A 27,542-nucleotide genomic window follows, 5' to 3' on the forward strand; every position below is an offset into this window, starting at 1 on the left:
AATGTGAGGAAGACGGTGGAACACAGCAGGTCCCGAGAACAATCCTCGGCATGTCTATCTCTTCAGCTCTTCGCATACGCTTCCCGAGTGTTCTAACTTCCCTGAGAAAGCTTCGGCTGCGTCTAAAGAGTTTTCGGAAACGTGCCTTCTACTCTGTACAACTACAACATCATCGATTAGGGTATACGAACTCACTCTGATATATCTATAAGACGAGCTGTCACCGCCCGACTCGTTGTACAAAGGCAGCTTCTAGCCTGCCAACCTCCCTTTTGAATTCTTCCACTTCTTGCCAGCAGTCTAGCGGTCGTCTTTCCTTCTCCCTTAAACACCGCACCACCCGATCCTTGGCTTGCTCGACCTCCCGGCTCACCTTCTCAACCTTCTTTCTGCCCTCGAGCTTCTTCTTGAGTTCTGCAATCTCCATTTTCACGGAATCTGACGTGTTGTTTGATTCTGGCTGTGGTGCATCCGGTGTCGGTGCCGCAGGGGTGAAGTCGTGGTAGAAAGGACTGCTCAGATGTCCAACCAGGCTGTCCACGGGCCGCGAAGGCTCGGAAGACTCGCGAGCGGGCTTCTCGGGAGGCGGAGAGACAGTCAGGGAGTCCGTGAGCTGGGAGAGCTGCTTGGCTTGAGCGTTCCTTAGGCGGGTCAATTCCTCGTTGACACGGGCTTGCACTTTGAGCTCCAGGTTCTGCGCACGCGTCGAGTCGGTCTAGGTGTAGATGTCAGCTTGATCGATCACCTGATGAGGGCGAACCGACCTCAGGGTTGCGTTGTAATGAGTCTAGCACGGACTGGCTAAATCTCACGGGCGCATCACTGGTTTCTCGGTCAGTTTCCGCTTATCGGCCAATGGTAAGGTCTCTACGTACGCATTGAAGATGTGTTGCTCCGGCTTGGAGCCTCCGCTGCCCATTGAGCTGCAGCGACGGTGCTGAAGGAGTGACTACGGACACCAATTGCTGGCGTGTTGAAGCGGCAGGAGCTTGAAGTTTTGGCCCGTAGCATGCAGTTTCCCCAATGGCGGCCAATCTTCGGCAACATCGTAGCGCTCGTTCGTCTTTCGCGACTTACTGCTCCTTCACCTAGAAGACAGCTACGCTACTTGCTATTCCAGGCTGAGTTGTGCGATCATGAGGGAACATTATGCCACAGTCGTCCTTGACAGCATGGCTGCAGAAGCCTGTGCCTGTCGCGAAGCCGGACTGGAAGCGTACAAAGGACGATTATAAAACTAAGCCGCGGTCAGAGCGCAATGCTCAGCAATCAATCTTGACACTGTCTGCTCCTCTACCGCCTAGTAACAGCGGACTGGACCCAATCCAAGAGGAAAGTTCGCGGTCTTTAGCCCAGGGCGTCCTGAAGGAGCGCGCACCACCATCACCTGGACGGCCACTTCCAGCCAACGTGGACATTCGAAGTTGCACCAAGGCGGACATTCCAGCGTTCAGGCAAATCAACAGCTTACTGCTACCCGTCGCCTACCCGGACAGCTTTTACCGTGAAATCCTAAATGATCCGTTGACGGCCAACATTACGCAGGTGGCGACATGGCACGACGACCCCTCCTTTAAAGGCAAGGAGAAAGGCCGTTTGATCGGCGCCATTCGATGCCGCTTACTTGGGCAGCCAGTCGGGACATCGACTCGACAGATTGAGCACCCTACCAAACCCATGCTTTACCTTAGCACATTGGTACTGCTGTCGCCTTACCGTTCGCATGGCATCGCCACGCATCTGCTGAACACTCTCGTTGCTAGAGCGATCAACGATCATGGCATTGGTTCAGTCGGTGCGCATGTATGGGAAGCCAATGCTGAAGGCCTTGAATGGTACCGCAAGCGTGGATTCCGAAAGGTTGGGACAGAGCTTGGGTACTACCGCAAGCTGGAGCCTAGTGGGGCAATATTGATGAGGAAAGAAGTCGGCATCGCAGACTTGCTGCCTTCAATTGCTTGATTGTGCTGATATATACGAGCCCTTGGGCAGCTTGGACACCTGCGCCTCGCATTTTGTATGCGCGCATAATTTCCTTGTCATCATCAACTCGCATCGGAGCCAATCGACACCATCGCGCAAATGCGATCACGTACGTTACGATATGGTCTTTCTCAATGCTTTGTATGACGTTGTCCCAGAGAGCGGCTCAACTATGGTGAGTTTTTCTGCAACACGCTGATGGCGCCCTCTAAGGCGAGGCGCCCGACGTAATCCAGCCACGGAACGCCACGCGTTGCGCGAATTGGACACTGTCGGACGGCGACATGTACAATGTGTCTCACCAAGGCTACCGCTTTGAGCTGTCGCAAGTCAGCCTTGCAACTGTCGGGTGTTGGCTGAGTTTGTAGAATTGAGGCCTCCTTGCCCACTGAGGCGTCATTTATGCCTGAGAGGCTCCCAATCCGACTGTAAGCTACCCACTGCGCGTTCGCTTTCGCCCCGTCTAGCCTTGATTTTAATCGACATCTCATGCTTGTGGGGAAGTTGCGCGCGGTGATGTAGCAACGTTCGAAAGAAAGACGACGAGGACTGCGCAAGAGCTGACCGATCTGTCAGTGACTTATCGAGTACAATCGAACAGACCTCGAGCATTCAACGCTTCGCCGGTGCCACACACTATCGTACATGATAAAAGCTAACGCGCTGATAGAAGTACATCGCATCTCGTTATAAGTGGTAAGGTACTCTTGAAAATGACTCGGAGTCAAAACGGAGGGCCGTGAGGGCATACTCACGCGGCAGTAGCAGCGAAGACCTCCTGTCTTTGCGCCTTGGTGAAGATAGCCAGCGCCACGGAGAAGCCGAATGTATAGAGCCGGCTTCGGTACTTGTCGTTGATCTCTAGATGTGCGTCTACTTCCACTAAAGGCGCCGGCTCGGTCACGGTCGACTGCTCGAGCCACTTAACCTGCGACATTCTGCGCCGCTCCGCCGCCACGGCACTATTTACTTGGGAAGCGAAGTGACGCGCTGCGCTCAGGGATTACGGGAAAGCATGTTCGGGCTGGATGTAAGGAGATCGTTGTCTTAACAAGCTGTCTCAGCCTCGTGTACAGCAGTGAATGAGGGACGGCGGCCGAAGCCTGAAGCGACAAGCACCGCCAGGCATTGCGCCGCCACACCTTGCCTTGTTCACAACTCCGAGGCCAGTGAGGACGCCTTGATCACGCGCAGCCCGCGCGGCATTGGCGTGTGACGCCATCGTGGCGGCGAATGTATGTATCGCATGCATTCAATCTCCCATAGCGGTGATGAGGAGAAGTCGTGCAGAACGCGAAGCCGAGTGGAGCAGCCTCCGACCCGCCCTGCCGTTCCGTGAAACCTTGAATCGGCCCCATATTTGGCGCTTTGCTCGCTCCCGACCATCCATTGTCAGGAACATAACAATTATCAGAGACCGCTCTTAGGATGACTAAGACCGTTCTGATCACTGGCTGTAGCTCTGGCATAGGACATGCACTTGCCCTCGAGTTCAAGGCAAAAGGTCTGAGAGTCTTCGCCACCGCCAGAAAGGCATCCTCACTGGCAGATTTGGAGGCTCGAGGCATTGAGCCACTATCGCTTGAAGTCACCAGCATCGACAGTATCAAAGCGTTGAAGGATGAGGTTGCTTCTCGCACTGGTGGAGGGCTCGACTATCTTGTCAACAATGCAGGCCGCAACTACACCGTGCCCGCTCTCGACGTTGATATTGATGAGGTCCGCTCGGTCTTCGAGACAAACGTCTTCGCCGTAATGCGCATGTGTCAGACCTTCGCACCCTTGCTCATCGCAGCCAAAGGGACCATCGTGCAAATCGACAGCTTGGCGGGTATCATGCCCTACGTCTTCGGATCCGTCTACGGCGCGTCGAAAGCGGCCTTGCACAGCTACAGCGACACTCTGCGCGTCGAGCTTGCGCCATTTGACGTACGCGTCGTAAATGTAATCACAGGTGGCGTGAAGAGCGATCTTGGTCGTATCGAGCGAGTCCTGCCACGAGACTCTATCTGTTTGCCAATAGAGGAAGACTATGCCAGGCGGCAGAAGTACACCTCCGCCCAGGCCATCACCGCCGAAGACTATGCGCACGCAGTGGTACCGCAGGTACTGAATATGACAGCTAAGGACACTCTCTGGGAGGGTGGAATGGCATGGGTGGTATGGTTCCTGACGTTCTTTCCGCGGCGAGTTCTTGTAAGTACACCAACTACAATCCTTCTATGTGCTTTGCTCACCTTCCCAGGATTGGCACTTCAGCAGAACCTTCAAGCTCTGGAAACTCAAGGGTAGCGACACCAAGAAGCTACGATAGACAATGCAGCGAGCAGCTAGGTTTGGAGGAGACAAGTGAGCGGCAAGTGCCGATGCGCTCCAATGCTAAGAGGGTTAACACGATTGACAATTATGCTTCCGCACTACCAGTCGATTTGAACGCAAGGTCAACGATGTTCGGCGCCACAGCCTGGATCCAGTCTGCTCGTGTAGCGTCTCAGCCTCACCCCAACAATCGTACAATGCCTGCTCACGATATGCGTGTGGCTCCCAAGTGGTGCATGGCAGCCGAGGAGCCATTGTTGGAAGCAACTCCGCTGAAGTCGCAATGGCCATCCTGCGTCAACAGTCACTCGTTCATTGTCCATATAACTTTCTTTGGCGCCCGTTTCTACCGGCGTCCGAACCTGCTATTGAGCTATCGTCAGCATTGCGACTCTGGTTACTGCATTAATGAGCGTACTTTTGCTTCTTCTCCGCTGGCTTCAGTATCTGGAACGAGCAGAGAAGGCTCTCATCAACACTCATCATAGCGCCGGCATTGTCGAACTCGCCACAGTAGTTCGGCGCGGAGAAGAGCGTGACGAGTTGTCTCTTGGAGAAGAACTCGTACCCATCCTCAACGACTTGGTGAGCGCGGCATATCAGATCCATGTCGTGCTTTTGCAGGAAGCGGGACACCACATCGGGGCCGAAGGTAAATGACACGCCGCGGTCGTTTTCGCTCCAGCCCGTAATGTCTTTATCGGGATCGGACCAGAGCAAGTCGCACAGGAGACCGCAATCCGGAATCTATCAAAGCGTTATTAGCACAAAAAGTGGACAGTTGTTGAGCAGATTACGTACATCCGTCGGTCGCATCACACGTCGGATCTGCTCCATGGAGTTGAGATCCGGGCTCAAACCGCCGTGCATGGTGAAGATCTTCTCATCAATGATGGCCGCAATTGGCAAGCAGTTGAAGCAGTCCGTGAAGGTCTTCCATAGCTTGATGTTGTAGCGCCTCTTGCACTCGTCGTAAAACCCGTAAATGCGATTGATCGACGCACACTCGTGATTGCCGCGGAGCACGAAGAAGTTCTCTGGGTACTTGATCTTGTAGGCCAGCAGCAAACAGATGGTTTCGAGCGACTGCTTGCCTCGGTCTACATAGTCGCCGAGGAAGAGGTAGTTGGCTTCGGGTGGGAAGCCGCCATATTCGAAGAGGCGCAGAAGGTCATAGTACTGCCCGTGTATGTCGCCGCAGATCTACGCAATGTTAGTCCAAGTTTGAGAACAACTGAAATCATCAGGTGGGCGTACCTTGATCGGGGCTTCAAGCTCCAGCAAGATAGGCTGGCTGATGAAGATCTCACGTGACTTTGTGCAGAGGTATCTGATCTCGGTCTCAAGTAACTGCACTTGCTTTCCCGGTCTGCTTCCACGCACTTCGAGGAGTCTGTCAATGATTGAGTCTAGGTCCACATCATTTTCGGCCATGGCCGGAGGTTCGCGTTGAAGGGTACTGTGATGGTCGTGATGCAGAGCCTAGGTTCGATGTGGCTCTGCAAATGGCCTGGTGGCCGAGGAGCTATGGTCTGTCAGTAAAGCCGCCTCGGAGACCATGATATTGAGCCTTGTGACACCAGGTCAACACGTGACTACTGCCCGTGACTGTGCTGTGACCCGCAGCCATCAAGTCCATCGCACAAGCAGTCTGAGCACGTTGCGCCTTTGCTCATTGTCCGCCTTACGCCTTCCCTGGGCCGTGTTCGTGACTGAGGGGGCATTTGCAGGAAATTGCTGTATACGTACCGAATGTGCGGGATGAGCGCTTGGGCTCCGGACAAAGGCGCCGTGGTACTTTACGTACTCTTCACCGACTAGATTGAGCGAAGATGATGGAGTTCCGCCGTATGATGAGTGCAGGCGTCCCTTTCCGGTGTGAAGATCACGCGACTTTGCTCCTCTTCCTGCTTGTACACTGCTCCTGTGCCGTCTTCGTGCCTGCCTTACTCGGTATAGTCAGATACGTGCCCAAGGCGATGCGAAGTAGTCGATTCTGGCTTTCTCCGTGGTTGTGCTGCTGGCGCGAAAAGGCAGGTGTTGTTGTTTTTCACCGCTTTGGCGAAGGTGGGGCTTTTGGTCAGCTCTTGAGACCCGCCGCGTGTCAATACTGCACGGTTCGTCAATGTCTAAGACGATGCTATTCTTGTGTCGTCGTTCGTCGTCCGTCGTCCGTCAGACAGCGTCGTAGCGTGGTCTGCACGATGAGTCGCGCAAAATGTAGTGTTGCTTTGGCTGCGCAGGTTTTCGGAAAGAGCTGGGCCGCTATGGCTTGGCGTGGCGCGCCCCTCTATGCGAGCAAGGCCTTTATTAACGACGCAGTCTCATTTCTCACACACGTTGTCACATTCTGTCATAGCGAGTGCGTACGAAGCTGGACTGATCAATGGCGGGTGGACGCTGTTACGACAACAATTTTCATGTCTCGAGGTACGTAAGATAGTTCCGCTACGCCGGGCGGGAAAGTCGTGAATGCTGTACACAGTAGATAGACTGCTAAAGCGAGCGTCGGCTCCAGCAGCCCATGCAGGCCGGCGTGCACGAGGTGTAACCATTCATGCAGTGGAAGCTCATCTGATGACTCCCCACTCCCCAACGATCCCTTTTCTCCCCTCCTTCTCCCGCTTCCCAAACACATCCCAGAATCTGAGGGTCTCATCTCCAGCTCCCGTCACAATTACCGCACCGTCAGGACTCATACTGAGGTACAGCACACGATAGGTGTGACCGGTCAGGCTAACCACCTGTTGCATGGAGGGGTACTTCCAGATGTTGATTGCATGCTGGGAATAGCCGTGCGTAGATACAAGCTCCGACGTAAGGGTCGAGAAGAGGAGATTGCAAACTTGGCTCCCGGTATCGTGGCTTCGTATCAGGTGAGGGTTCGGTTGGTTCGGGGAAAGTGGTGATTCGACCAGTGGCGAGGTCGCTGTAAGACCTAAGCCGAGGCTGGTATAATCGGCAGGCGAGACGCCATTGATGCCAGTACTGCTGCTGTTCTGGGCTTGAGAGATGGTGTTCCAGAACTTAATACACCTGTCCGCCGTACCGCCTCCAGAAGCGAGCAGACCGCGCTGATGTGGACTCCACGCGATGGCCTTGACTGCTGCTTTATGCCCGCCTTCCTGCTCGCCCCAGCGATGCATCCAGCGCTCCTCCATCCGGTCCCAGACGAAGATCTTGTTATCGTTTCCACCAGAGGCTAGCTGCTCCGTGTCTGGATTCCATTTAAGGCCACAAACTTCTTGCTTGTGACCTACCAGTTTGCGAAGATACTGCTCCGGCATGCGCACGTCTCGGTGTAGTATTGTACGATCCCGAGAGCCCGTTGACAGGATATGGGCGTTCCAGGCGAGACTACTTATTCGCGCAATATGACCGGTCATGGTGCGGAGACGCCGTTCGGAGACCGTATCATAGATCTGTAGAAGGCCTTTTGACGTACCCACTGCTAGATGCGAGCCTCGCTGTATCCAGCTAACACTGGTCACTGTGTCGCCTTCTAGCTGGCAGAGTTGGTTGACCTTGCCCGACTCTCGGTTCCAGAGGTAAACGCTAGGTCCAAGTCCTACAGCCAGTACGTCCGTAGAGCCCCAGTCTACCAGATTAAGGTAGAAGTCGTCCTGTAAGTCTGGCGCATCCAGAACTTTATACGGCACTTTACTTACCGCTCGTGGCGTCTTTCGCGGAGAAAGTAGCATTGTTTGTGAGGAATGCTTGACTGGGGACAGGCTGAAGATCTCCGACCGAGCATTAATGTTTGGCCCTCGCTCAGTGCGCGAGGTTGATCGAGGCGTCAGTGAAGGCGTCGGATTTGCTCCGTATGAGAAGAGGTTCTTGTGCGGGGTTGACGGCGTCAGGTTAGGTCCTGAGAGCACTGAGGCATTCGCCGGCGGCGTTCTGGTCTTCGTCCCAAATGTGTCATACTGTTGTGGAATCGCCTGTGGTACCTCATCGTCAAACATCTCCGACCTGAGTATATTGGAATAGGTTCGGTTTGCCTCCCGCTTCTGGAAGTGGAGATCACTTGGCGTCTTCTTGTGAGCTTTCGATGGTGTCGCCGGTGAGCCATCGTCATGCAGTAAGCTGTAGCTCGCCTGTAGATCTTGGCCAGCTCTATTCGGGATGAAGCGGTCGCCTCCACCATGCACCTTTTGTCGCTTCCTACTTGGACTGCCGCTTGGTGTTATGCTGCGAGCCCGGCCTGCACCTTCCATATGTTGTAGCGCCTTGTTGAGCGCCGTTGCGCTCACCGGCTCACTTCCGCCTCGCCCTGGTCCATTTGCAGCTTGTCCGCTGTGCGACCGCTTGCCAATGATTGTTGGCGGGGTCTTACTCCTTGGAGGTGACATGAGTGTTGGCGTTTGTACATCGTGGGTTCCGTGTTGTATTCCCGTATCAACGAGAGGTGGCTCTTCCATGTTTGGTGAGCTCACGACTGGTGGCAGTGGTGGAGGAAACGTAGAAGACCGAAGCGTGACGAGACCGCCCTCGTACAGGCCTGCGGCACCGTCGCACAAGGCCTTGCAGTTGCGCAGCAGCCTTGCTTGTCTGTAAAGTGTCCGCAAGCTGTATAGCCGCCGTTGCTGCGCAGTCCGTATGGCCCCTTGTGCTGCCCTTGCACCTCACTTCACCCAATGAATGACGGAAACCGGGTCGTTATGGACTCCGACCGTTCTCCATACCCATTTCAAGACAACTATTTGAGAGCGATGGTCGTCGAGTTTGTGCTTATGCGATAAAGTTGCCAGCGTCGGTGGTTGCGGTGTTATCGATTGTTGCGGAATGTTGTATTGTGGAGGTTGACGACCGCTCGCTGAAGGTTCCGATAGGAGGCGGGTCGCGCCTCATGGACCGTGAGGCGCGTCTGTGCGCGAACCCAGAAAGCTTCCAGTATCACTGTTTCTCTCTTTTTCATGGCATAATGTTAGGTAGTCAGGTTCATCATCTGCCTCAGCTCCTTAGAGGTCACATGTACGGCCGCGAGGCTTAGAGAAACCTCTCTTGCAGACGATATGTACACCTTACAGGACTGTTTGGCCTGTCTCGGCACGTCTACCGGATCGGGCAATAACAAATAACAAACTGCGACAAAGCGTCTTACTTTCGTTTACTACAGCCTACGGACCGGCAGTCAGATGCGAGATGGGATCCTCCAGAAGTCGCGGTTACAAGGTACGGCGGCAATTATGCTAGGGGTTGGACATCCATTGGTAAAGGTTCGCCGGTCTTATACAGAGCTCGGGCCAGCTTCGTGTTTCATACCTTACTCGCGGAGATCTGAAACTTGACACCCCGAGAGCATAATCCCTCCTTCTCCGCGCACCGGATTGGGAGTAAGGACGTTACCCTGCCTACATAGCTACCGTTAACCGTTTAACGAAGAAAACGTACATTCGGGGTACAATCCTACCGTTTACTATATCTACTTTCAGTTCCATTGCCTTTAGAGCTTCCGTAGCTGCTTCTTCGGCGCCGCCTACTTAAGTACCACTTGAAGAGGAAGCCTTTAAAAGCTAGGGGAAGAGTCAAAGATGTTGTGTCGTAGAGAGGCGGTCACAGCCTACCGCAGCTTGAGCTGCACCTTGACTCTGAATGCTTCACATCGGCTCACAAGGTATGAGTTGCATTAGGGTCCCTCGGAAGCTACCGACGACCGGAGCATGTCAGCTCGAGCATGTGAAGGTGCGCGTTAGCGTTAATGACGAGCTCGCACATCGTTTGCGCGGAGTAAGCTGCAGATGTCTGCAGCGGTAGCCGCGGATCCTGAGGTGGGAAGCATGGCCATGAGGTTACACAGCTTTGCAGACTGGAGATGTGCGGAGTCGTTATGCTCGAGGCACTTGTACACCGTACAGCATGCCAACCTCAGCGCTGTCTGCATTGCCCGCATTGAGGGGCGGGAAATGAGGCGGGAGCTCTCGGCGCAAGCTGCACCGGCGACAATGCTGATAGCGTGGGGGTTGCTGGAGCGAACAAACCCTGCTGATGAATAGTTGGCTGCAGGATCGGATAGCTCTAATGTCTCAACTCTGGCGCAGTCTGCGCAGCTTAGCATCCTCCCACAAGATAATCAAGAAGATATGTTGGGGCTACGGGCGCGGAGGAAGATATCTGGCAGGATTGAGCGGACAGGGCTAAATGACGTTCAACAAGCGCTGGCAGAGACCCCGCGTCTGAAATGAAGTCAAAGGTGTGCCGACCTGATTGGCGAGGACGTTGAGATGGTGAGCTTGGCTTGAAGCAGTGCCATTAAGCGCGTTGACGCACTGGCGTCTTTGCTACATGTATGCATGGGCCCGACAGCGGACTGTGAGGTCTGGACAAGTCCCACCAACCCACATGTCGAGCTGCAGCACAATTGACTGCATGACCCGATGGCAGGACGAACGATACTTCGAAGATGTCGCCTCTGCACACCGCTCCCATGAGTGCGTAAGGTACTGCAACCCGACGGCACGGAGAGCTGGTCTCCCGGGCGTCTTCGAAACGCGAGGATCCGGGCATGCTCCACTTGACATCTTAAAGCTCGATCAAAATAGCGCCATGCACGCTAACCTTTACTTGCATATACAAGGATCCTCTCATTGGTCAGCCCGCGAGGCGCGCAAAGTAAGAAATTTGCGACGTTGTGAGAATGGAGCTTTGGAAGCGCGCAGCTGTAGATGCCTCGTCTGTCGCTCTCTATACATCGTTGTGAGATAGACTTTCACCGGCTTCGAACGGTCAAAGAAGGAGAAGGTGGCTGACGTGTATTTCGCGGTAAATGGTGGGCGTGACCAGCTCAGGTAAGACATCCAATGCAGCATGACAAAGGCAGCGAGGGCGCGCACACTTGGGCATGATGGATGAGGATAGGTAGCGCCGGCGCGGACTCGGCGTCCTGCGTCCTTCATCAAGGTGCCTTCGCACTCACCCAACCTCTACCTTGTCCGATGCTCTCCTCCGCAGCGATTCAAACGCGTAGAACGTACATGTCGTGCTAATAGGGCGGCGTAGGTGTCTCCGATCGAGCGATAGACATCTGACAGCAGCTTGTGCGGCTTCAACGCATTGCCTGCCTTCCTTATCCGAATAGTCACACCACATCTAGGCTCCGTCACAAGGCCGCGATCTTTGTGTATGGACACGCTGCGCACGGTTTGCCGTTTCTTTTAGCGCTTCGCTTGTCCGCGCTCATGTATGGATACGAGTCGTCGGCTCTACGATGGACTCGGAGGATGGACAGATTTTTGTAAAGGCAAGCATTGTATTGCCTATCATACGATCGGGCAGGCTGTCTGACAGTCTACGTCTACAGAATCTAGCATACTTCGTACGCACACATGAACGAGCCCTGGCGAATGCGCTGCAGTTACAGCGCACCCGCTATGGCGTCCAGCAGGCCACTGTAGGGCCAGCCTCCGCTACCGCTCCAACATCCACGATAAGCCTTGCGGACGCCCTCAATCGACCTTCTGTCTTCTCGTCGCAGACGATCAGACCCGCCAAACTCACACTCACACCGCATCATCTTTGGTTCTTGCTCAGCAAGTTCGTCGATCTCGGTGTCGATGTCGGACCGATGAATGTGCGGTTGGAGAATCTGCATAGTGATGCCGCGCCTTCGAACTATGTCTCCTTCCTGGGGCATGCGCCAAAATCGCGAGGCAAGCAATCCGACGCCGACTCGCTAAAGTCGGTGTCAAGCGTAAGGAGCATGATATCGACAGTGTCTTCCATGTGGTCAGGCTTCTCGCTATCGAATAGCGCAGCGAAAGAGGAGAAGCGAATGGCTCAATACAAGGACGACATTAGATATCTCTACTCATGCTTCACGAAGATCCCGGCGTTGAAGCTGTCGCCAGACCACCGAGCACGACTGATTGCCGGGTACGAGGAGTTCCCGTTTGATACTGCCGTACCAGTGTTTGTCTTCAAGAATCTTAGTGCACTCGAAATATGCGACCTTGACTTCAGGCAATTCCACGGTTGGGACAGGCTAGCGGAGCAGCTGCGGAGTCTTACAGTGCGCCGAGCACACCTGGACGATCCAATCGATCTACTACAGAACATCGTGCTGGACGACATTGAAAAGCGGCGTAAGCGCTCTTCGAAGACTCAGGCTCCCACAACGCCATCTACGCCGGGCGTACCGTGGCCCACTGGCAGTCCGCGAATAAGAGGCGCGGAGCTGGCACGATCATTCTCTTCCCCAAACTCGCCTCTTGCGGATCAGAGGCGAAGCTCTCTTGGTGGTTCTCTGACGCCAGGTGGATCGGCTGAAATCGTGAGGACGCCAATGCAGCCTGTACGACAGCGAAGCAACTCGCCAATCCGACCTCCAAGCTCGAGACATGGGTCGCTGCACAAGCCTCGCCGAAATGCTGCACATGTTTACCGAAGGTCATCTGGAAGCTCAGCCGAAAGTGATGGTACGCCTCGACATAGCACCGCGGATTTACTGGCTATGAACGTTCTACCACCATCGAAGTGGCGGATGCTAAGACACCTGAGCTTAGCCGAGAATGGCCTTACTTCTCTGACGGCAGAAAGCTTGCGGCCAGTCGCCGCTACGCTGCAGTCCCTCGATCTTTCTGGGAATCTGTTCACTGAAATACCGGATGCGCTGGCAAGCTTGACGCACTTGCGCGCTCTCAACATGAGCAACTGCATGATCGATAGCTTGAAGTCACTTGCGAAGTATCCGCTTCCCGCAATCACGACGCTGAACTTGCGGTCAAACCGCTTGCTCTCGCTTGCGGGCATCGAAAAGGTCCCGACTCTCGAAAGGGTCGACCTGCGCGACAACAAGCTATATGATCCTACGGAGCTGCGCCGCTTGACAACCGCATTGGACCTGGTGGACGTGTACGTCCTGAAGAATCCTTTCACTCGCACGCACGGTGACTACCGAGTCGTCATCTTTAACGCTTTTCGAGATACTCCAGGCCATAATGCTGAGCTCACAATTGATACCCTGGGTCCAACATACAACGAGAAGAAGCTTTTGCACGACAAAGCCCCCGAGCCTTCGCCAGTGCCCGTGGTTCAGCCGCCGGCGGAGGAGGAGGAAGAAGAGCAAGCGAAGGCGGCCCCGGAAGTCGAAGATGCAGTAAGCGACTTGCGACTCGAGCCGCCAGCATTGGAGCGAGAGCAGTCGCTTCAAGGCTACAGTCATAGACGAACGACGAGCGACATGGGTCCGCAGTCGCTGCGGCGGAAGAAGCGAGCTCCGCGGAAGAGAATCGTCGAGCTCTCGCAGCAAGAGGCTTTTTCAACATCGCCAGTGGAGCCATCGCTTCTTCATACCGCGGAAGTACCGCCTCAGACTCCATCAGAGGCTGATGAGCCGACCACCCCCGAGCCAACACCCTACCATACCGCGCCAACAACGCAGATCCAAACTGAAACAGCGGTGCGTCGGCCCACGGTGGATACTTCGCTAGCTTCGCCCACACCAGCGCCTAGAATCCGCGAGGTGTCCGACGACGACGAAGCACCGAGTCGGTCGCCTGAAGCTGTTGACTCGAACAGTGACCTGTACCGGCAGAAGATCGAGGCGTTAAAGAGCGAGCTCGGCTCGAATTGGTTAACAGCTCTCAGCGAGGATCGGTTTGCTGAGCAGCAGACACGGAATCGCAGTTACAGTCCGACATCCCGAACATCAACTGTTAAATCAGGGGACCAAGTCCGTGGCGTCAGTGTGGGCGCGCGCACTCTGGGCTAACCATCTCCACTAAAAAACCTTCGATCGGATCATTTGCACAAGCGACGGCGTTACGGTCTTACTCCATTCCGGCATCTGTTCGCGGAACATTGAAAGCATGGCGCGGCGGGATGGGTTTTCTGCCTTCTCGGCATTCTGCAGGGTAGGCTATGTCGGTGCTGTTATAGATGAGCGGCTACCTGTTTGGAGACCGCGTTTGAAGCGGGCATATCTTGATCAAGCGGTTTCAGCCAGCGAGCATCATTTTTAGCGCGGCGTTTTGGCTTGATCGTGAGGCATTGGGATTATGAGCATTTCGACGATGATGAATGAGCAACGGAGATTGAAACCAATCAATTTGCTGAACGACCCTTTTTCCACTCGAGTTTTCTGCATTTTGCAGGCTCGAAATTCATGGTATCTACATCGTCAGGGTCATACATGCCATCGCTCGCAGTAATTTTGATGCTGACGCTATCGCTTGGCTTGCTGAACGAAGGCAGCGAAGAATTTCCGGAAGCCTATCACGTCCCCGCTAATGTTCGTCATGTACGACTGAATGCTTTCTTCCCCAGCGCCCAGGTTCCTCAGTTCACGTTGTAGCTGCTCTCTGTACGCGGTGCCGACCTTCCGCGAAATGGTCCATTGCAACACAGCAGCTTCCTGCAATACGCTCCGCATCTGCGCATCATGTGCCGTGAAGCCTGGTGTTGCAAGTAATGTCCACGGCAGCGGGGCAAATTGCGACATGATGAAGCTGTCAAAGCCTGGCAGAGCAGGCGAAGGTGCTTCGGTGCTGCCGAGAGCGATGTCAGGCCCGCCCCAGATCGCGACCATCCTGCCCAAAGCAGAGAAGGCGAGACGAGCGGACTGTGGATCTGCTGGATCGCAAGAATAGCGCGTAAGAGTACTAAGAAATGCGTCAAAGGTCGCCTGATTTGCTGGACTGACAAGCACCGCAGCAAGGTCGTTGTTGAGAATGACGAGGACAAAGTTGAGGTACTGCTGCTTGAGCTCCTTCAACTGTACTTCGTCGTCCGTACCAGTCGTGGGCTGAGACAAGCCAGTGAAGACTTGCTGCAGTAACGGCGACAAAAGTTGGTCGAGGATGTCGGATATCTCGCTCTTGAAGCCATACACAACTTGTCCAAGGGTGCGGAGGAACATTGCCATCTCATCATTCGAAGATGCTGAGGATAATAGCCCATCGATCCATCGTGGCAGTTGTACGAGTATCTGTGCGCCGAGCACGCCGAGATACCTAGAGAAAGCGTTACGCGCGGCATTGCGCACATCTGAGGACTGCTTTAGCGCGTTAAGCGCGGTGAGACTGGCTTCGCTCGCAATCATGAACTCTGCAGAAACCTGTGCTGGAGGAGGTCCACCGCCCTTTACGCCTGGCATCCAATCAGAAAAGCCGTAAGCGATACTGCCGAAAGCCATAATGACATGATGGATCTGGAGCACTGCTCGCGCGTCACCGGCTCTTGCCGGCTGCAAGTGTCCACGAAGACTGTCGGCCAGAGGATCTATGACGGACTTCACGATCGCCACCTTCGTCTCCAATGGCACGGCTGAAGGTGAAGCGACCGTGCCAACAGCCTCGAAAAGGAAGAGTTGGCTGTTGAACACGGCATCCGCAGATTGGCCACCGTCTTCTGAAGATATGTCTTCGTCGTCTCTGTCTTCAGGCAGCTCCGCTTTAACCGTAAGTAGGTCGGCAATAGCTTGCACGACAGTCTGCGCGATGTTCCCGAGCTGTGTCCGTAGATGTCGTACGAAGCGCTGGAACAGGTACCACGACCGCAGCCTGACCTTGCTGTGATCGCTATGCACAAAGCGTACGAAGCTCTCGAGTACTTTCTCAATACTTGACGGATTCTGCTCAAAGAACTGCACGTATCGGACGGAGATCTCCATGTATTGCAGCTGCACAGCCGGATGCGGATACGTTGCAAGATCTGCCTCCACAATCTTCGACATCATCTCAATGAGCCGCTGAGAAGCAATAGAAGATGGTGCGCTCTTCGCCCACATGCCGCCATTCCTGATGGCGAGCTCACCGAAAAGGTACATCTCGTGCATGGCAAGGTCAAGGTCGCGCCAATTTGGCTTGTCTGTGGAGTCTAGGCGAGAAAAGATGCTTGCAACAACACGAGTGAGCGTGTCCACATATAGCTGCTCGTCGATGGCTGCAACGGTCTGCTGCAGGACGTGCAGACGCTTGCGAAGCTCTTGAAACTCAGCTTCGTCCGTCACATCATCCTCATCGCCCCAAGTAGCGGTTTCGTCATACTTCATCTTCGCTATGATTGCGTCCAAGATCGGTTGTAGCATGCCCGAATACTGCGACGGCACAACGCCTTTCGTCTTAACATGGCGTCTCAGCATTGTGAGCAGGTCGGTCAAGGATGGTATGACCGCCGAACAAATCTCGTCATACTCATCCGAAAAGAGGCGTAAGAGATAAGGCATAAAAGCGTGCAGAAGCTTCTCCGCGTTCGCACGCGTGTCGCCTTCCACACTGTCGTTGTCCAACACCTTAACAACGTCGTACATGGCGTTGTTGACAAGCTTTGCAACAGTCTCTGCAAGATCAGTGTCGTACTCGGGTGTATTCCGCAACTGAGACAGAGCCGGACTTGCAAGCAGCTGTCCTACAATGCCTTCAAGGTTCAGATATCGTATAAGCTCAATCTTGTCGTTTGGTGGCATTTTCTTGCCGACCGTCTCAGTAAAGGTATCAATGGCGGCATCGCGAGCTTTCGCTTCTTTGCTCTCGGAGTCGAGATTGCCTTGTTGTCCTGCAAGCTCAAGAAGCGCACTTTGGACTGTACTGTTGAGGACTAGATTGATATCAACCCAGCTAACCCACTTTGCTACAGTTCGTAGACACGTCTCAGTAATACTAAGGTCGATTTGCCGCCATCTCGATAGAATCTCTTGCAACGTGACTGCTACCTTGCTGACATCACGCACGCGTATCATATCCTTGAGCTCATTGCACCGCTTTTGCTCGTCTGGTGTTCGTGGGATCATTACATCGGCTATCTCGTCGTGTATGGAGCCGATGACTCGCAGATAGACAATAGTGCCGGCCGGATTAGTTGCGCCTAGCGCAGAAGCGTCCCCTGCCAACTCTCTGAAGTCGTCGAAGAAGCTGCGCCACTGTGAAGGGTACAACAGAGTGAAGAGATACGTGACCGTCTGCGTGAACTTATTCTGTATGGGTGGAGAGTCGACGCTCGTTGAGCCTGGAGCATACCACTTTCGTACGTAGCCCATAAGACTATCCCGAATGTAGATCAAGCTCTGCTGGTCTAATCTTTGCGTCTGCACCGCGTTGTTGACTATCTCCAGGCACACCAGCCTTACTACCTCCGAGGGGGCAGGTGTCCTCGTGAAAAGTGACAAGCATGCCTGCCAGCCGTCTGAGTTTTCCCGCAGCTGGTTGAGGAAGTCATACGCCTGGAGCTTGAGCTGTTGCTGCGTGCGAGGATCGAACGCGAGCTCGATGGCCTGCTCGACTTGAGTGTCCATTCTCCGGAGGTCAACTCCCGTTTCCGTTCGGACACTGCTCTATAAGGCTGCAGCATGCGAAGATGCCGCATCTTCCAAGGGATCCTATTGACCCATTCGCGAACCTTTCTTATGTGGTGTTTTGCTATGAATGCAGTATGGGTGAGTTGAACAGATCGTCCCTGTAAGGTAGCTGACCGAGTCTCTGGATGGTTACGAAGCAGATATCGGCTCTGAGTAGTTTGACACACAGTCCGCTTCAGTCTCGGCAGGATGCTGAGGGTGGTGTAGGTGTGTGTATGTGCTGCGATGTGAGGTCTCGTGCTTCATTCCGAAAAATGTGCCCCACCACTCAAACGTGTGGAGAGTGTGGAAAGTCCCCTGTCACATGTTGTTTGACTTTGGTTTCAGGAAGGACCATTTGGGCCAAAAACAGAGTCATTACAGAAGCCGTGATATTTTGTTCTATCTGTACAAACATGCTTAGGACATTCATCTGGCATCCGGCAATCTGCCATCGCCATACTGCTCCCTGAACTTCAACCCTCCCGAAGGACCGCCGACTGGCCGTCTACTTGACCCTACACCCGGATTCTCGCCGCCAGTCAATTGCGTGAAAGCAACCGTCCTCGGCGTCATCGGATTCTTGAGGCCAAAACCTGGGGTATTTGGCGTCTTGGGCAGGTTGAGGAACATCTGCCTGTTCCGTTCCCAGACCTCCTCGCGTGAGAGCTCAGAGTCTGGACTGTACTCTGTCACTTTCTTCATCTCGATGTCAGCTTCTCGCTGCGTCGCCCGCTCGGCCTTCTCAGCCGGAGTTGGCCACATTGACACTATTGACCATATCAGGTACATGGCGAAGAGAGCACTGTTTACACCGTCAGCACCTCGCAGCCATAATATGCTAACTAGCAACATACGTCATGACACAAGTCACAGCAAACACCGCTCGCGCTTGCATGCAGAAGCCGTAATTTGCGGGCGTCGCATATTTGCAGCCTTTGCTCAAATACCAAGGTAAGCCCGGAGACGGATGTTGCGGATCGCTCAGGTCTGGTGTCGACTGATGCTTGATGCTCGTCGCATACAGTGCGAGCTCAAGTACTGAGACTAGTACTCCAAATATCGGGATGAAGGAGTGCAAGACGAACATGGTGCTCTTGATGAGCAGCAGGAACATCGACAGCACCGAGATCGCAATGTTGAACTGCACCATACTAAACATTCGGTCAGTGTTGGCGCCATTGCTCGCGCATCGCGCTCCGTGACCTACTATGAGCTCCAAACCATCGGCGTCGCGATCGGCTTGTAATTTGCATAGCTGTACAGAATCACGCTCGGTGCACTATTGAAGCCTTGATCCGCGCCATTCTGCCACAGCTTGGTGCGGTAGGTGTTGGGATCCGCGATACCATAGAGCGCCAGACAAGCGACGGTCAATGGGAACTCGAGGATAAGCAGCGCAGCCATGAGCTTCGGTATGCGCCATTCGTATGTGAAGAAGATGGGCGGAAGTCTCGCCATCTCGGCCGTCGGTTCCCAGCTCTTATCTGAGAGGTCCTATTGCACCCACTTCGCGACCTCACATGTATGCGCGCACTCTGCTATTAAGTTCTCGTGTTTGTCTTTGCGCCGTGGAGGCCTACTTCTGGACGCCTTTCAGAGTTCCGATTCTCGTTTTCCTCCTCCAGAATCTAGTGTCAGCTGCCCACGCAAAGGCTGTGAAACACAAACAGGAGAGCACCTTCGAAGTAAGAGCAGGGTCTCCCATTCGGGCCCGCCTCGTGCAGCACATAGCCATCACACCTGCATCCTGTGAGCGCTAAGCATGCCGTCTTGCTTCGCTGACTCGTCACACTGCCGCCCAATCAAAAAGGCCATACTGCCACTGAAGCTGCTGCCAAGCCTGGAGTAAGCGTACGGCAATGCGGCATCTGCGGTCCGCTTGTGTTGCTTTGAGAGGACCCTTGCGTGTCGCTGGCTAGACTGGGCTGTGACATATGCGTTCTACATCTGACGTGAGAGTTGGTAGAGCATGTCACAAGCAGCCGAGTGTACACTGTAAAGCGAGCAGCGCGTTGCAACGGAGGAGTGACGAAGCAGGACTATATCGTCCTGCACATCAACTCTTGCTGACAACGGTCAACTGCCTCATAGTCCCAACAGGCTGACGCACTTTCACAGGACCATAGCTGGTATGGAGCATGTTGCTTCGCACACAATTAGCATATACAAGGGGTATCACTAGCATATTCGTCGCCTAAGCCGCATCATGCCTCAAATATCCTGCTCCAAGCTCGCTCTCAATGCATCACACACCTCTTCAAAGCCCGCCATCACGTCCTGGCACTCGGCCGCGCAGGTTCGCTCGCGCAGTCGCTTCTCAACATTGCTTTTCGCGAGCTCATGACGCGCCAGATCCGCCTTCTCTCGTTCTAGCCTTAGGTCAACCACCATTGTCTGCGTGGTGCGCAGGCACCGGGAGGCGGAATTGGTGATCTGTTTTCCCATTTGTAACGTGTCAATAAGCTGACCAAGCGTTTGTATGACGTTGCTTGTCTCGCGTGACAGCTTCTGTAGTCCTTGGAGCGGCGCTGAATCTGGTAACGGGAGATCCTGGAGTAGGTTATTGATGGACGGTATCGCTTCTTCCACAGCCTCAGTATTCAGGCTTGCGGAGAACGCGAGCAAAGGCGGGTACAGATTGGAGCTGAGGGCTTGCAAACCCTTCGCCTGCGCCAGCAAGTGGGACGTCATACTGTTCGTACTCGTAGCCAACCTTTGCACGCTCGCTTCCAAGCCTGCTTGGTTGCCCAAGTCCTGTAAAAGAGCCATTGTCCGTGGCACCAGCGGGTCCTCGGAAGTGGAAGTATAAGAAGTCATCCTCGCAATACTGTTGATCGCGTCTTCCAGGTCCGGCGACAGTCTGTCTTCCATCGCCGCCTGCTGATCTGTTGCAGTGATGGTGTCGGGAGGCTTGTCCGTCGACCCAAAAGGTTTCGAGAAATTCCGCATGAGTGGAGAGCTCTTTCTGGAGTTGTAGCTGACATCTATACCGGAGTCGCGAGGTTCCTTCTCGCTCTCTCGTGGTCGTTCAATCGCTTCCTCTGAGGGACCATCATCGTAGTCCTCCTCATCGTCCAGCTGGTCCAATTCATCGGCCAGATTACCCAGTTCGTTGCCGCCGCTTCCCTCATCTCCAGCCGTCGGTATGTCGTTGGAGTACGAGTACTGTGACGCGTTCGAAAACCTGTGTTTGCTTCGCTGGGTGGTTGGACTTCGGTCGCGATTGGAGGAGAAACTGCTCGTTCTTCGGCGCAGGTGTTCGCGAAATGAGTTCGTCGGCGAAGTCTCGTACGGTGATGACCACTGTCGCGTTGGTGTCATAGGTGGTGATGCCGTCTCCATCTCTACGTATATGTCTGGCGCCTGGGTCGCAGAGCTTGGGTGATAGAGCTGGGTTGCGTGAAGAGGCACGCGTTCGCCAGTTTGCTCGGGCGCGCACAAGGCGGCGATCGTCACTGACAACACTGAGGGAAAGTCTACAAGCTCCTCGGGATTCTGCATTGACCGGAACCGTATAGAGTTCACGCGACCAGCGCATTCGATGGTCGGGACCTGCAGCGGAAGTTGACTGGGGATCCTTGCATGGGGAATGACGCACGGACTACATTCGAGATGGAGTAGGGCAAGAGGTGCGATCGTCGTCAATTTCTACACTACCGACGTGAGACGGCTAGAGAAAGGTATAGATCACTCACATACGAATGCTATATAAGTTTATCCAACCTTTTCAGAAAGCCACCGACTTTCTTCTCCACATTCGTCACCCTCTCCTCCATCCGCACCTTCGTCTCACTCCCTTGCCTCACCGTCGGCGGCTTAGGCGGTTGCGGATGGTGGCCATGCGCTTGCTCCGCCTCCGTCGGCCTGTAGACTTGGCTATGGATGTCGCCGGTGTAAGCGCCGTATTGGTTCAGTTGCTGCGTGTTTGGTTGCTGGGCCGCCGTGTAGTTGTAATTGCTGTAGCCTCCCACAGCTGGTTGGTATGGTTGTTGAGGTGGCGGAGGCGGGAGGCCCGGTGATTGTAGAGGTGTATGTCCGGCGTATGCAGGTGGCGCGGATGGAGTTGGCGGCTGCATTGACATGTAGCCTGATGCGCCTCCGATGCCAGGAGACGCCGCTGCGTAGGGTCCGAAGCTAGGCGAGCCAGGGTGGTTGGCGAATTGCTGCGTTGGATACGAAGCGAATTGTGTCTGCCCAGGTGGGCCGCCGAAAGTGGATTGCCGGTGGAAGTTTTGCTGGTGCGGAGGCGGAGAGGTAGGTTGGGAGTGGTGATTCACAGGTAGTGGCGCAAAAGCCTGAGCATATGGCTGTTGCTGGGCTGGTTGGGAAGACGGTCCACCCGGTGGAGGTGGTGGCACGCCCCCAGAGTATGTACGTTGTACGGGAGGTTGCTGGAGCTGCGGTGGTGTTTGCACAGCGCCACCGAAGTACGCTTGCTGCGGAGTAGGCTGGTTCGAGTTTTGATGGTAGCCTAGCGGAACATTGGCGTACTGAGGCTGCGGTGACGGGTCATGCCTTCCACCTCCCATTGGTGTACCATTGCTGCCATCAGGTGGCGGAGGCGTCTTCTCCCGGTGCATGATAGGTTCAGGTGCTGGTGGCGCAGCAGGATTGTAGGCCATCGGCGGCGCTTGAGGTGGACTGACCGGTGGACTTGTCGTTGCTCCGGCTGATGTCGCGGGAGTGACTGGGCCTTGGAGACTGTTCATGGAAGCCACGCTCTCAGCACGTGGCGGAAATTGTGCCCCTATAGCAGTCCTCTCTAGCTGTTGTACTACTGGGCTCATGGTGTCTCTATGCTCGGCTAGTGTCTGCGACTTCGCAACAGAGGGCGCACCGCTGACATCCAGTCTACTCGCCGGCATAACGGCTTTCATATGGCCAAGCAGAATCGCAGCATCTTTCTCCGTCCACAAGTAGAGGTCCAGGCTATGCAGCTTGTACATAAAGCGCTGCTCGTTCTTCTCGTCATAGCTGGCCAGTCGCCACTGCTTCTCGTCCGGTACATGTGCATCTATTCGCATTGTGCAGACGGTGGGCTGGGCGTACGAATACGATAGTGTCGCCGAATGCAAATAACCGGAGAAGGCATCTTGCTCTGGCGTACCCGCATGGTTGGCTACCTCTAGCTTGGCTTGATGCTGGATTGCATCGTGGTAGATGTAGACATAGCTGCCGCGAACAAATCGGTGATGCTGGGCCTTGCTGGGAGACGGCTCGGCAAAGTGATAGTGGACGTCTGCAAAGCTGGCTTGCTCGTTAGTCGCTAGTGCATCCTTCTCCAAGTTTTGCGGCGTTCATACAGCGTCGTCAGAAGCGTCTCACCTGGGCCGGCAGGCATGTTGACCTCTTCTCTTGTCTCTCAGCAGGTGTGTCTCCAGTTCCTTGTGGGTAATTTGTTGTACTTTAAGGTGTTTCACTGGGTTCCAGTCCCAGATCTCTGTTATTGTATCTATCGCCACTTAGTGGGCGTCTCGGACCTTGATCGCCTTCGCGAGGATGGCGAACACTGTCTTTGAAGGGGCGACCATATGCATGGCCACGAGGCGGCGGCCATATTGGGCATATATAGCTCTGTCAGAAGCTTAGGCGCGCAGACGAGCATGCAACATGCGCGTCAACGCAGCCAATGGGCAGCGAGCGTGGGCTTACCCTCAAAGGGGAAGGTACGGCGAAAGCATTCCCGAAAAGAAGGAAGGCACGCGATCGCATAATGATCGTCCATCGCCTGTACAGCACACGAGACGCTCTACACTGCTTTCTAAGCGTTTGGAACAAGCAGCGCTGAAAGTGTCGAGGATCGATTCCCTTCACCAGAAACTGCGCACATTCTTACCGGCCTCCGAGGCCTTTAGCAACCACCAATGTCCCTCGTTAATCTGGCCCATGTCTGCTCGCATCTGCAAAATGCATCGCTGGCTCGACTCGGCCTCACTTCAATACCGTACACCAAGCTACACCTCTCTTTAGCACTGCTACTGCACAAGCAGGGGTTCTTGTCTCAAGTCAAGCTGGGCGGGCCTTCACCACCAGCCTCCTGCTTTCCAGCAGCCACACCTGACAACCACAGCATTACCGCCGCACCGCATCGAGATCGCAGTCCACGCTCACCTGAAGCAGCGCTGTACGATGTAGTGTACAAGGGACAAACGGAGGAGCAGTTGCGGCGGGAAGGCTTCGGCGAAGAAGCGATACAGTTCGCATTAGAGCACCGTGAGCTCAGCAAAGCGCAATTAGAGGCGGACGGCTGGGATAGGAAGGCAATCGACTTCATCCTCGATCATGGCGGTAAGAGCGAAGAGCAACTGCAAGAGGAAGGCTTCGACCCTCAAGCAACCGCTATTCTCCAACGCTACAATGTCAACGACACTGTGGCTGCATTACGCAGTCAATTCGAGCGCGAAGGTCTCAGCGAGGATGAGCTCAGTAGAGGTGCGCTGCTAGAGCAGCGCATACGACAGCACATGCGCCGGGAAGGCTTCGATAAGAACACACTCGCCTACTTTGCAGGACCTGCCCGCTTCGCGACACCACGACATATCGAGCGCGACGGTCTCACAATCTCAGCCATGGGCCTGGAGATTGCCAACCAACCCATCACATTGCTACCTCCCGCCTACCGGGACCCGGATGATTTCGAGTCGGAAGGTCTCGTAACGCAAGCAAATCGCGCATCGAGGCGCTTATGGTTGGGATTGAAGTATTGGGACGGTATGCCTGTGTTACGAAAAGCGCAGATGGTGAGCAAGCCCACTAAGCGGATATGGCTGGATTCGCGGGACTTAGGACGGTTGGTGAGAGGAAGGGCTGCTGGGCAGGTGAAACCGATAACAAGGATCGGTGAGATCCTGGCGGTGACCACGGATAAGGGTATCATGGATGCGAGAGAGTGCGTAGAGAGGCAGATTGGGGGGATGCCGTTGTGTCGGATATGGTAGCGTGGACAGGAGAGAACGAAAGATGACCGACTCAAGAAGACAATCTGGAGTATGACATCGCCCATCCAACCATCGATCATCACAGTCTCGAGCTTGTGATTGGAGTGTTACGCACCGCGAGACTCCCATCGGTTGATCGCTGCGCGCTTGGCTAGTGCCCGCTTACCTAACGAGAAGGTGGCTTCCAGTAAGCTGCAGGATAGGGATTGGTGAGGCCAAAGCTGGCTTGTGAACTTCACCGACATGGAAGGGGCCAGGCTGCGCCAAGCTACCATGCCCGCATTGGAAACAATGGTCTCAGCCGGTGATCAGGAGAGACTGCACGGCGCAAGTCGGAAGACTGAGCTCAAGCGAGGTGGACGGCGAGAGGTGACGGAAGACTCTGGTAACTCCACAAGTGGATTGTGCGTTGAGAGCCTTGCGGCATACAGCACACACTGTACATATATATATGCTGCCGTCTGCGACTGGGAGCGCAGTTTCGCCGAGGTATCCCCGGCGCGAACTTCAACTTCCGCTTCCGCTACGCGGACCTAGATCAAGCCCACTCTCTAAACTTCACTGCAAAAACAATGGCGCCCTCAAGAGCCGCAAAAACTCTCCAGGCTGTATGTACATCGTGTCTACGCCTTCAACAGGCTGATCGAAGGCACCTCACCAACTCCACCCGTCTCCGCTTCGAGGACGTCCGCACCGACTCCCGTGTACCACGTGTCGCAACCCCATCCTTCTGGACGTCTCTGATCCCAAAAGCTTTCCGCCGCTCCCGCGAGCCCGCAGATACAGACCCTACTTCTCCTCCAGCACCTAAGGAGCGACGAAGATGGAATCCAGCGACAACCTTCATCCTCCTCGCTATCCTTGTAGGCTCCAACGCCATTAATCTAATCGCTTTGAGAAACGACATGGCCAACTTCTCCCGCAAGACTGATGCGAAGCTGGAGTTACTGCGGGAAGTGCTGAAGAGAGTGCAGAACGGGGAGGATGTGGATGTTAAGAAGGAATTGGGAACGGGCGACCCGGAGAAGGAAGCGGAGTGGGAGGAGGTCATGAGGGAGGTTGCGGAGACTGATCAGGTGGCTGAAAGCAGGAGAAAGCTGGAGGAGAGGAAGCTCAAGAAGGCGGAGGAGAGGAGGCAAAGGGATGAGGAGCGTAAGAGGCAGAGGGAGAGGGAAGCGAGTCCGGTGGCTGTAGAGGAGCAGAAGCCTCTGGAGGAGGAGGGTTTGAGGAAAGGAAGGCCGAAGTTCATGATGTGATGGCCTTTTACCGCTTGCTGTCCGCAATATGCAAAGACATTCTTTGCTGGATCCTTACGATCACTGCGCTTGGTCGTTGATTGGCCGCCTGCACTTGATGAGTGCGGTGAGGTACTGCCTGGCAAACTGCCCCCACTAACGGCTTGCTTTGACTGCTATCAATCAACCCGTTTGCGCATGGAAGGCCGGGCAGTCAATACGTTGGCCTGCCGCTTTCGATGTCCGTTAAGTGTTGTCCATCTGGTCATACACTACCTGATGCCGACTTGCGCCGCTTGAAGAAGGTACACACAGAACCACCGCAACAACGATTACATAATGACTCTCTGAGTCGCCAAACGTGCATTCACGTCAACAATGAACCAAGGTTTACAACCAAAGCCGGCCGTTTGCTCGCATGTGGTCGCCCCTTCATAAACCGGTGCTGCGCTCTTGAACAGTTCGCTCGTATCCTGCATCAACAACATCATTACAAGTGTACCATCTCCGGCCTCTTCAACGAAGCTCTTGTCTTATAGGATATATTACCACGTTTCCACCGGTACTATATAAGTCAGAGAAGCCACATAGCTTCACCGGCGCAGAGATGAATCTCAACAATCTCAACCCCCGGCGAGCCACGCAGACCATCAACCAGCTTGACGAGCAAATTGCTCAGCTGATTGTCCAGGTTGATTGGGCCAACGAGCATGCCCGTCAGCTGGAGGCAACCAACACCCGCCTTGACCAGCATAACGGTCACTTACGCACGCAGATCGGCCGTTTGGCCAATCAGGTAACTCAGGTGAATACGTTAAATGGCCAGCTGCACCAGCAAATCGACCAGATGCAGAGCCAGACTGCGCAAGACAACAATGATGTTCAGCAGCTAAATGAAGACGTCACACGACTGCAGACGACTGTTCAACAGCAAGTTGGGTTGATCTGGGGTCTTCGTCGGAGGCGTGTGAGGGTGGGTGAATGGCTTCAGATCCACTGTTTGCAATCCACCAGCTAACGTTCCATTCACAGGAGAGCAATTACACATTTTCGTTCACGCATCTTGTCCCACAGCCTGCCAACCTGAACGACCTCCAGCAGACTTGCGGGATGCTTGTTCAAGCTGGTGAGATCGTGACACACGGATCGGACGGCGCCCACGGTGCGCACTACGGTAACGCGATCACCAACGCCGCCTTTGCTCTATTTGGTCCAGCGATCGTCGAGACGTGCCTCGCGCAATACCACCAAGCTACGCGCGGCGCGATTAACGGGACGGGAGGTCAGTCTGGCGCTGTCGTCTGCTTTATGCGCGGCGTGAAACACATGAGGACCGTGCTGAATCAGCCTGGCGGCGCGACTGAGCTCGAGCATCTGGCCGAGCACATCTTCGGACGGCAGGAGATGGCTCGGGCGAGCGCAGAGATTGGCTGAGTTGTAGGCATATTCTCGTTTGATGGCATTCCAGATATATTATATCGGAGGCAGAAATCCCGGTAGAGGTCTAAGCGGCTGCCCATACAAACACCGTCTGAAAGTCATCTGCGCGGGAGCTTCCTTTGTGCCGACTTCAGAACCAATGAGGTCGCACTTAACGGCAGGCCTATGCAGCAATGGACGGCTTGACATGGGAAGGGTGTCCGTTCGGAATGGGCTTTTGTGGCAGACACGCGGGCTGTGGGCCCGTACCAACGAGAAGTTGTACTGCAGTACGAGGGGTTCTTGCTGCGCTAAAGGCTTCTGAGTTGGCATTGACATTGAGAAGACAATAGTACACATCCAAGACTGTGATGA

General features: G+C 54.6%; 17 protein-coding genes across 17 annotated transcripts; 8 read left to right on the top strand and 9 right to left on the bottom strand.

Moving 5' to 3' along the window:
• Nucleotides 1–220: 220 nt before the first annotated feature.
• On the bottom strand, nucleotides 221–919 carry BAUCODRAFT_140770 (uncharacterized protein; the record flags this gene model as incomplete). Its single annotated transcript, XM_007680128.1, has 3 exons — nucleotides 221–715; nucleotides 765–822; nucleotides 876–919. The coding sequence occupies 3 exons, from the start codon at nucleotides 917–919 to the stop codon at nucleotides 221–223; spliced, it is 597 nt and encodes a 198-aa protein (XP_007678318.1).
• A 170-nt stretch (nucleotides 920–1,089) lies between these two features.
• BAUCODRAFT_35668 (uncharacterized protein) lies at nucleotides 1,090–2,404 on the top strand. The gene has a single exon (XM_007679819.1). It carries the CDS (start codon nucleotides 1,150–1,152, stop codon nucleotides 1,960–1,962), a length of 813 nt encoding a protein of 270 aa, XP_007678009.1. The 5' UTR covers nucleotides 1,090–1,149; the 3' UTR covers nucleotides 1,963–2,404.
• On the bottom strand, nucleotides 2,363–3,212 carry BAUCODRAFT_35669 (uncharacterized protein). The gene is made up of 2 exons (XM_007679820.1): nucleotides 2,560–3,212; nucleotides 2,363–2,411 (listed from the first exon to the last, which is right to left on the bottom strand). The coding sequence occupies exon 1, from the start codon at nucleotides 2,918–2,920 to the stop codon at nucleotides 2,735–2,737; it is 186 nt and encodes a 61-aa protein (XP_007678010.1). The 5' UTR covers nucleotides 2,921–3,212; the 3' UTR covers nucleotides 2,363–2,411; nucleotides 2,560–2,734.
• A 199-nt stretch (nucleotides 3,213–3,411) lies between these two features.
• Nucleotides 3,412–4,297, top strand: BAUCODRAFT_124075 (uncharacterized protein; the record flags this gene model as incomplete). Its single annotated transcript, XM_007680129.1, has 2 exons — nucleotides 3,412–4,179; nucleotides 4,229–4,297. The coding sequence occupies 2 exons, from the start codon at nucleotides 3,412–3,414 to the stop codon at nucleotides 4,295–4,297; spliced, it is 837 nt and encodes a 278-aa protein (XP_007678319.1).
• A 37-nt stretch (nucleotides 4,298–4,334) lies between these two features.
• On the bottom strand, nucleotides 4,335–5,736 carry BAUCODRAFT_578448 (uncharacterized protein; the record flags this gene model as incomplete). Its single annotated transcript, XM_007680130.1, has 3 exons — nucleotides 4,335–5,049; nucleotides 5,104–5,505; nucleotides 5,560–5,736. 3 exons carry the CDS (start codon nucleotides 5,734–5,736, stop codon nucleotides 4,708–4,710), a joined length of 921 nt encoding a protein of 306 aa, XP_007678320.1. The 3' UTR covers nucleotides 4,335–4,707.
• An 828-nt stretch (nucleotides 5,737–6,564) lies between these two features.
• BAUCODRAFT_35674 (uncharacterized protein) lies at nucleotides 6,565–9,089 on the bottom strand. Its single transcript, XM_007679821.1, has one exon. It carries the CDS (start codon nucleotides 8,721–8,723, stop codon nucleotides 6,873–6,875), a length of 1,851 nt encoding a protein of 616 aa, XP_007678011.1. The 5' UTR covers nucleotides 8,724–9,089; the 3' UTR covers nucleotides 6,565–6,872.
• A 621-nt stretch (nucleotides 9,090–9,710) lies between these two features.
• Nucleotides 9,711–10,474, bottom strand: BAUCODRAFT_548744 (uncharacterized protein). Its single transcript, XM_007680131.1, has one exon. The coding sequence runs from the start codon at nucleotides 10,358–10,360 to the stop codon at nucleotides 10,001–10,003; it is 360 nt and encodes a 119-aa protein (XP_007678321.1). The 5' UTR covers nucleotides 10,361–10,474; the 3' UTR covers nucleotides 9,711–10,000.
• Nucleotides 10,474–11,106, top strand: BAUCODRAFT_548662 (uncharacterized protein). The gene has a single exon (XM_007680132.1). It carries the CDS (start codon nucleotides 10,588–10,590, stop codon nucleotides 11,005–11,007), a length of 420 nt encoding a protein of 139 aa, XP_007678322.1. The 5' UTR covers nucleotides 10,474–10,587; the 3' UTR covers nucleotides 11,008–11,106.
• A 403-nt stretch (nucleotides 11,107–11,509) lies between these two features.
• Nucleotides 11,510–14,011, top strand: BAUCODRAFT_73819 (uncharacterized protein; the record flags this gene model as incomplete). Its single annotated transcript, XM_007680014.1, has 2 exons — nucleotides 11,510–11,551; nucleotides 11,603–14,011. 2 exons carry the CDS (start codon nucleotides 11,510–11,512, stop codon nucleotides 14,009–14,011), a joined length of 2,451 nt encoding a protein of 816 aa, XP_007678204.1.
• Nucleotides 14,012–14,348: 337 nt separating this feature from the next.
• On the bottom strand, nucleotides 14,349–17,624 carry BAUCODRAFT_548660 (uncharacterized protein). Its single transcript, XM_007680133.1, has one exon. It carries the CDS (start codon nucleotides 17,528–17,530, stop codon nucleotides 14,465–14,467), a length of 3,066 nt encoding a protein of 1,021 aa, XP_007678323.1. The 5' UTR covers nucleotides 17,531–17,624; the 3' UTR covers nucleotides 14,349–14,464.
• A 306-nt stretch (nucleotides 17,625–17,930) lies between these two features.
• BAUCODRAFT_35677 (uncharacterized protein) lies at nucleotides 17,931–19,374 on the bottom strand. Its single transcript, XM_007679822.1, has 3 exons — nucleotides 18,783–19,374; nucleotides 18,430–18,726; nucleotides 17,931–18,377 (listed from the first exon to the last, which is right to left on the bottom strand). Exons 1-3 carry the CDS (start codon nucleotides 19,031–19,033, stop codon nucleotides 18,002–18,004), a joined length of 924 nt encoding a protein of 307 aa, XP_007678012.1. The 5' UTR covers nucleotides 19,034–19,374; the 3' UTR covers nucleotides 17,931–18,001.
• Nucleotides 19,375–19,561: 187 nt separating this feature from the next.
• BAUCODRAFT_35678 (uncharacterized protein) lies at nucleotides 19,562–21,106 on the bottom strand. The gene has a single exon (XM_007679823.1). It carries the CDS (start codon nucleotides 21,074–21,076, stop codon nucleotides 19,787–19,789), a length of 1,290 nt encoding a protein of 429 aa, XP_007678013.1. The 5' UTR covers nucleotides 21,077–21,106; the 3' UTR covers nucleotides 19,562–19,786.
• Nucleotides 21,107–21,215: 109 nt separating this feature from the next.
• Nucleotides 21,216–23,159, bottom strand: BAUCODRAFT_35679 (uncharacterized protein). Its single transcript, XM_007679824.1, has 2 exons — nucleotides 22,879–23,159; nucleotides 21,216–22,822 (listed from the first exon to the last, which is right to left on the bottom strand). The coding sequence occupies exons 1-2, from the start codon at nucleotides 22,914–22,916 to the stop codon at nucleotides 21,280–21,282; spliced, it is 1,581 nt and encodes a 526-aa protein (XP_007678014.1). The 5' UTR covers nucleotides 22,917–23,159; the 3' UTR covers nucleotides 21,216–21,279.
• Nucleotides 23,160–23,439: 280 nt separating this feature from the next.
• Nucleotides 23,440–24,513, top strand: BAUCODRAFT_73861 (uncharacterized protein; the record flags this gene model as incomplete). The annotated part of the gene is made up of 2 exons (XM_007680016.1): nucleotides 23,440–23,788; nucleotides 24,239–24,513. 2 exons carry the CDS (start codon nucleotides 23,440–23,442, stop codon nucleotides 24,511–24,513), a joined length of 624 nt encoding a protein of 207 aa, XP_007678206.1.
• Nucleotides 24,514–25,085: 572 nt separating this feature from the next.
• On the top strand, nucleotides 25,086–25,769 carry BAUCODRAFT_124085 (uncharacterized protein; the record flags this gene model as incomplete). Its single annotated transcript, XM_007680134.1, has 3 exons — nucleotides 25,086–25,121; nucleotides 25,197–25,697; nucleotides 25,734–25,769. The coding sequence occupies 3 exons, from the start codon at nucleotides 25,086–25,088 to the stop codon at nucleotides 25,767–25,769; spliced, it is 573 nt and encodes a 190-aa protein (XP_007678324.1).
• A 293-nt stretch (nucleotides 25,770–26,062) lies between these two features.
• Nucleotides 26,063–27,041, top strand: BAUCODRAFT_549015 (uncharacterized protein). The gene is made up of 2 exons (XM_007680135.1): nucleotides 26,063–26,725; nucleotides 26,781–27,041. Exons 1-2 carry the CDS (start codon nucleotides 26,356–26,358, stop codon nucleotides 26,876–26,878), a joined length of 468 nt encoding a protein of 155 aa, XP_007678325.1. The 5' UTR covers nucleotides 26,063–26,355; the 3' UTR covers nucleotides 26,879–27,041.
• BAUCODRAFT_549016 (uncharacterized protein) lies at nucleotides 27,042–27,523 on the top strand. Its single transcript, XM_007680136.1, has one exon. It carries the CDS (start codon nucleotides 27,205–27,207, stop codon nucleotides 27,490–27,492), a length of 288 nt encoding a protein of 95 aa, XP_007678326.1. The 5' UTR covers nucleotides 27,042–27,204; the 3' UTR covers nucleotides 27,493–27,523.
• Nucleotides 27,524–27,542: the final 19 nt, after the last annotated feature.

Source organism: Baudoinia panamericana (assembly GCF_000338955.1).
Source record: "Baudoinia panamericana UAMH 10762 unplaced genomic scaffold BAUCOscaffold_9, whole genome shotgun sequence".
NCBI classification, from domain to species: domain Eukaryota; kingdom Fungi; phylum Ascomycota; class Dothideomycetes; order Mycosphaerellales; family Teratosphaeriaceae; genus Baudoinia; species Baudoinia panamericana.

Excerpts from the sequence above, each read along its gene's own strand:
- BAUCODRAFT_549015 (XM_007680135.1), top strand. The coding sequence starts at position 26,356 with ATGAATCTCAACAATCTCAACCCCCGGCGAGCCACGCAGACCATCAAC. Across the intron at positions 26,726-26,780 it reads TCGGAGGCGTGTGAGGGTGG|GAGAGCAATTACACATTTTC; the intron begins GTGAATGGCTTC and ends TTCCATTCACAG.
- BAUCODRAFT_548660 (XM_007680133.1), bottom strand. The coding sequence starts at position 17,530 with ATGGACACTCAAGTCGAGCAGGCCATCGAGCTCGCGTTCGATCCTCGC.
- BAUCODRAFT_549016 (XM_007680136.1), top strand. The coding sequence starts at position 27,205 with ATGGCATTCCAGATATATTATATCGGAGGCAGAAATCCCGGTAGAGGT.
- BAUCODRAFT_35669 (XM_007679820.1), bottom strand. The coding sequence starts at position 2,920 with ATGTCGCAGGTTAAGTGGCTCGAGCAGTCGACCGTGACCGAGCCGGCG.
- BAUCODRAFT_548744 (XM_007680131.1), bottom strand. The coding sequence starts at position 10,360 with ATGCTAAGCTGCGCAGACTGCGCCAGAGTTGAGACATTAGAGCTATCC.
- BAUCODRAFT_35679 (XM_007679824.1), bottom strand. The coding sequence starts at position 22,916 with ATGCCTGCCGGCCCAGGTGAGACGCTTCTGACGACGCT. Across the intron at positions 22,823-22,878 it reads GAGACGCTTCTGACGACGCT|CTTTGCAGACGTCCACTATC; the intron begins GTATGAACGCCG and ends CGAGCAAGCCAG.
- BAUCODRAFT_35678 (XM_007679823.1), bottom strand. The coding sequence starts at position 21,076 with ATGCAGAATCCCGAGGAGCTTGTAGACTTTCCCTCAGTGTTGTCAGTG.
- BAUCODRAFT_35677 (XM_007679822.1), bottom strand. The coding sequence starts at position 19,033 with ATGGCGAGACTTCCGCCCATCTTCTTCACATACGAATGGCGCATACCG. Across the intron at positions 18,727-18,782 it reads CCGATGGTTTGGAGCTCATA|TATGGTGCAGTTCAACATTG; the intron begins GTAGGTCACGGA and ends CCGAATGTTTAG. Across the intron at positions 18,378-18,429 it reads GCTGTGACTTGTGTCATGAC|TGCTCTCTTCGCCATGTACC; the intron begins GTATGTTGCTAG and ends CGGTGTAAACAG.
- BAUCODRAFT_35668 (XM_007679819.1), top strand. The coding sequence starts at position 1,150 with ATGCCACAGTCGTCCTTGACAGCATGGCTGCAGAAGCCTGTGCCTGTC.
- BAUCODRAFT_548662 (XM_007680132.1), top strand. The coding sequence starts at position 10,588 with ATGTATGCATGGGCCCGACAGCGGACTGTGAGGTCTGGACAAGTCCCA.
- BAUCODRAFT_35674 (XM_007679821.1), bottom strand. The coding sequence starts at position 8,723 with ATGGAAGAGCCACCTCTCGTTGATACGGGAATACAACACGGAACCCAC.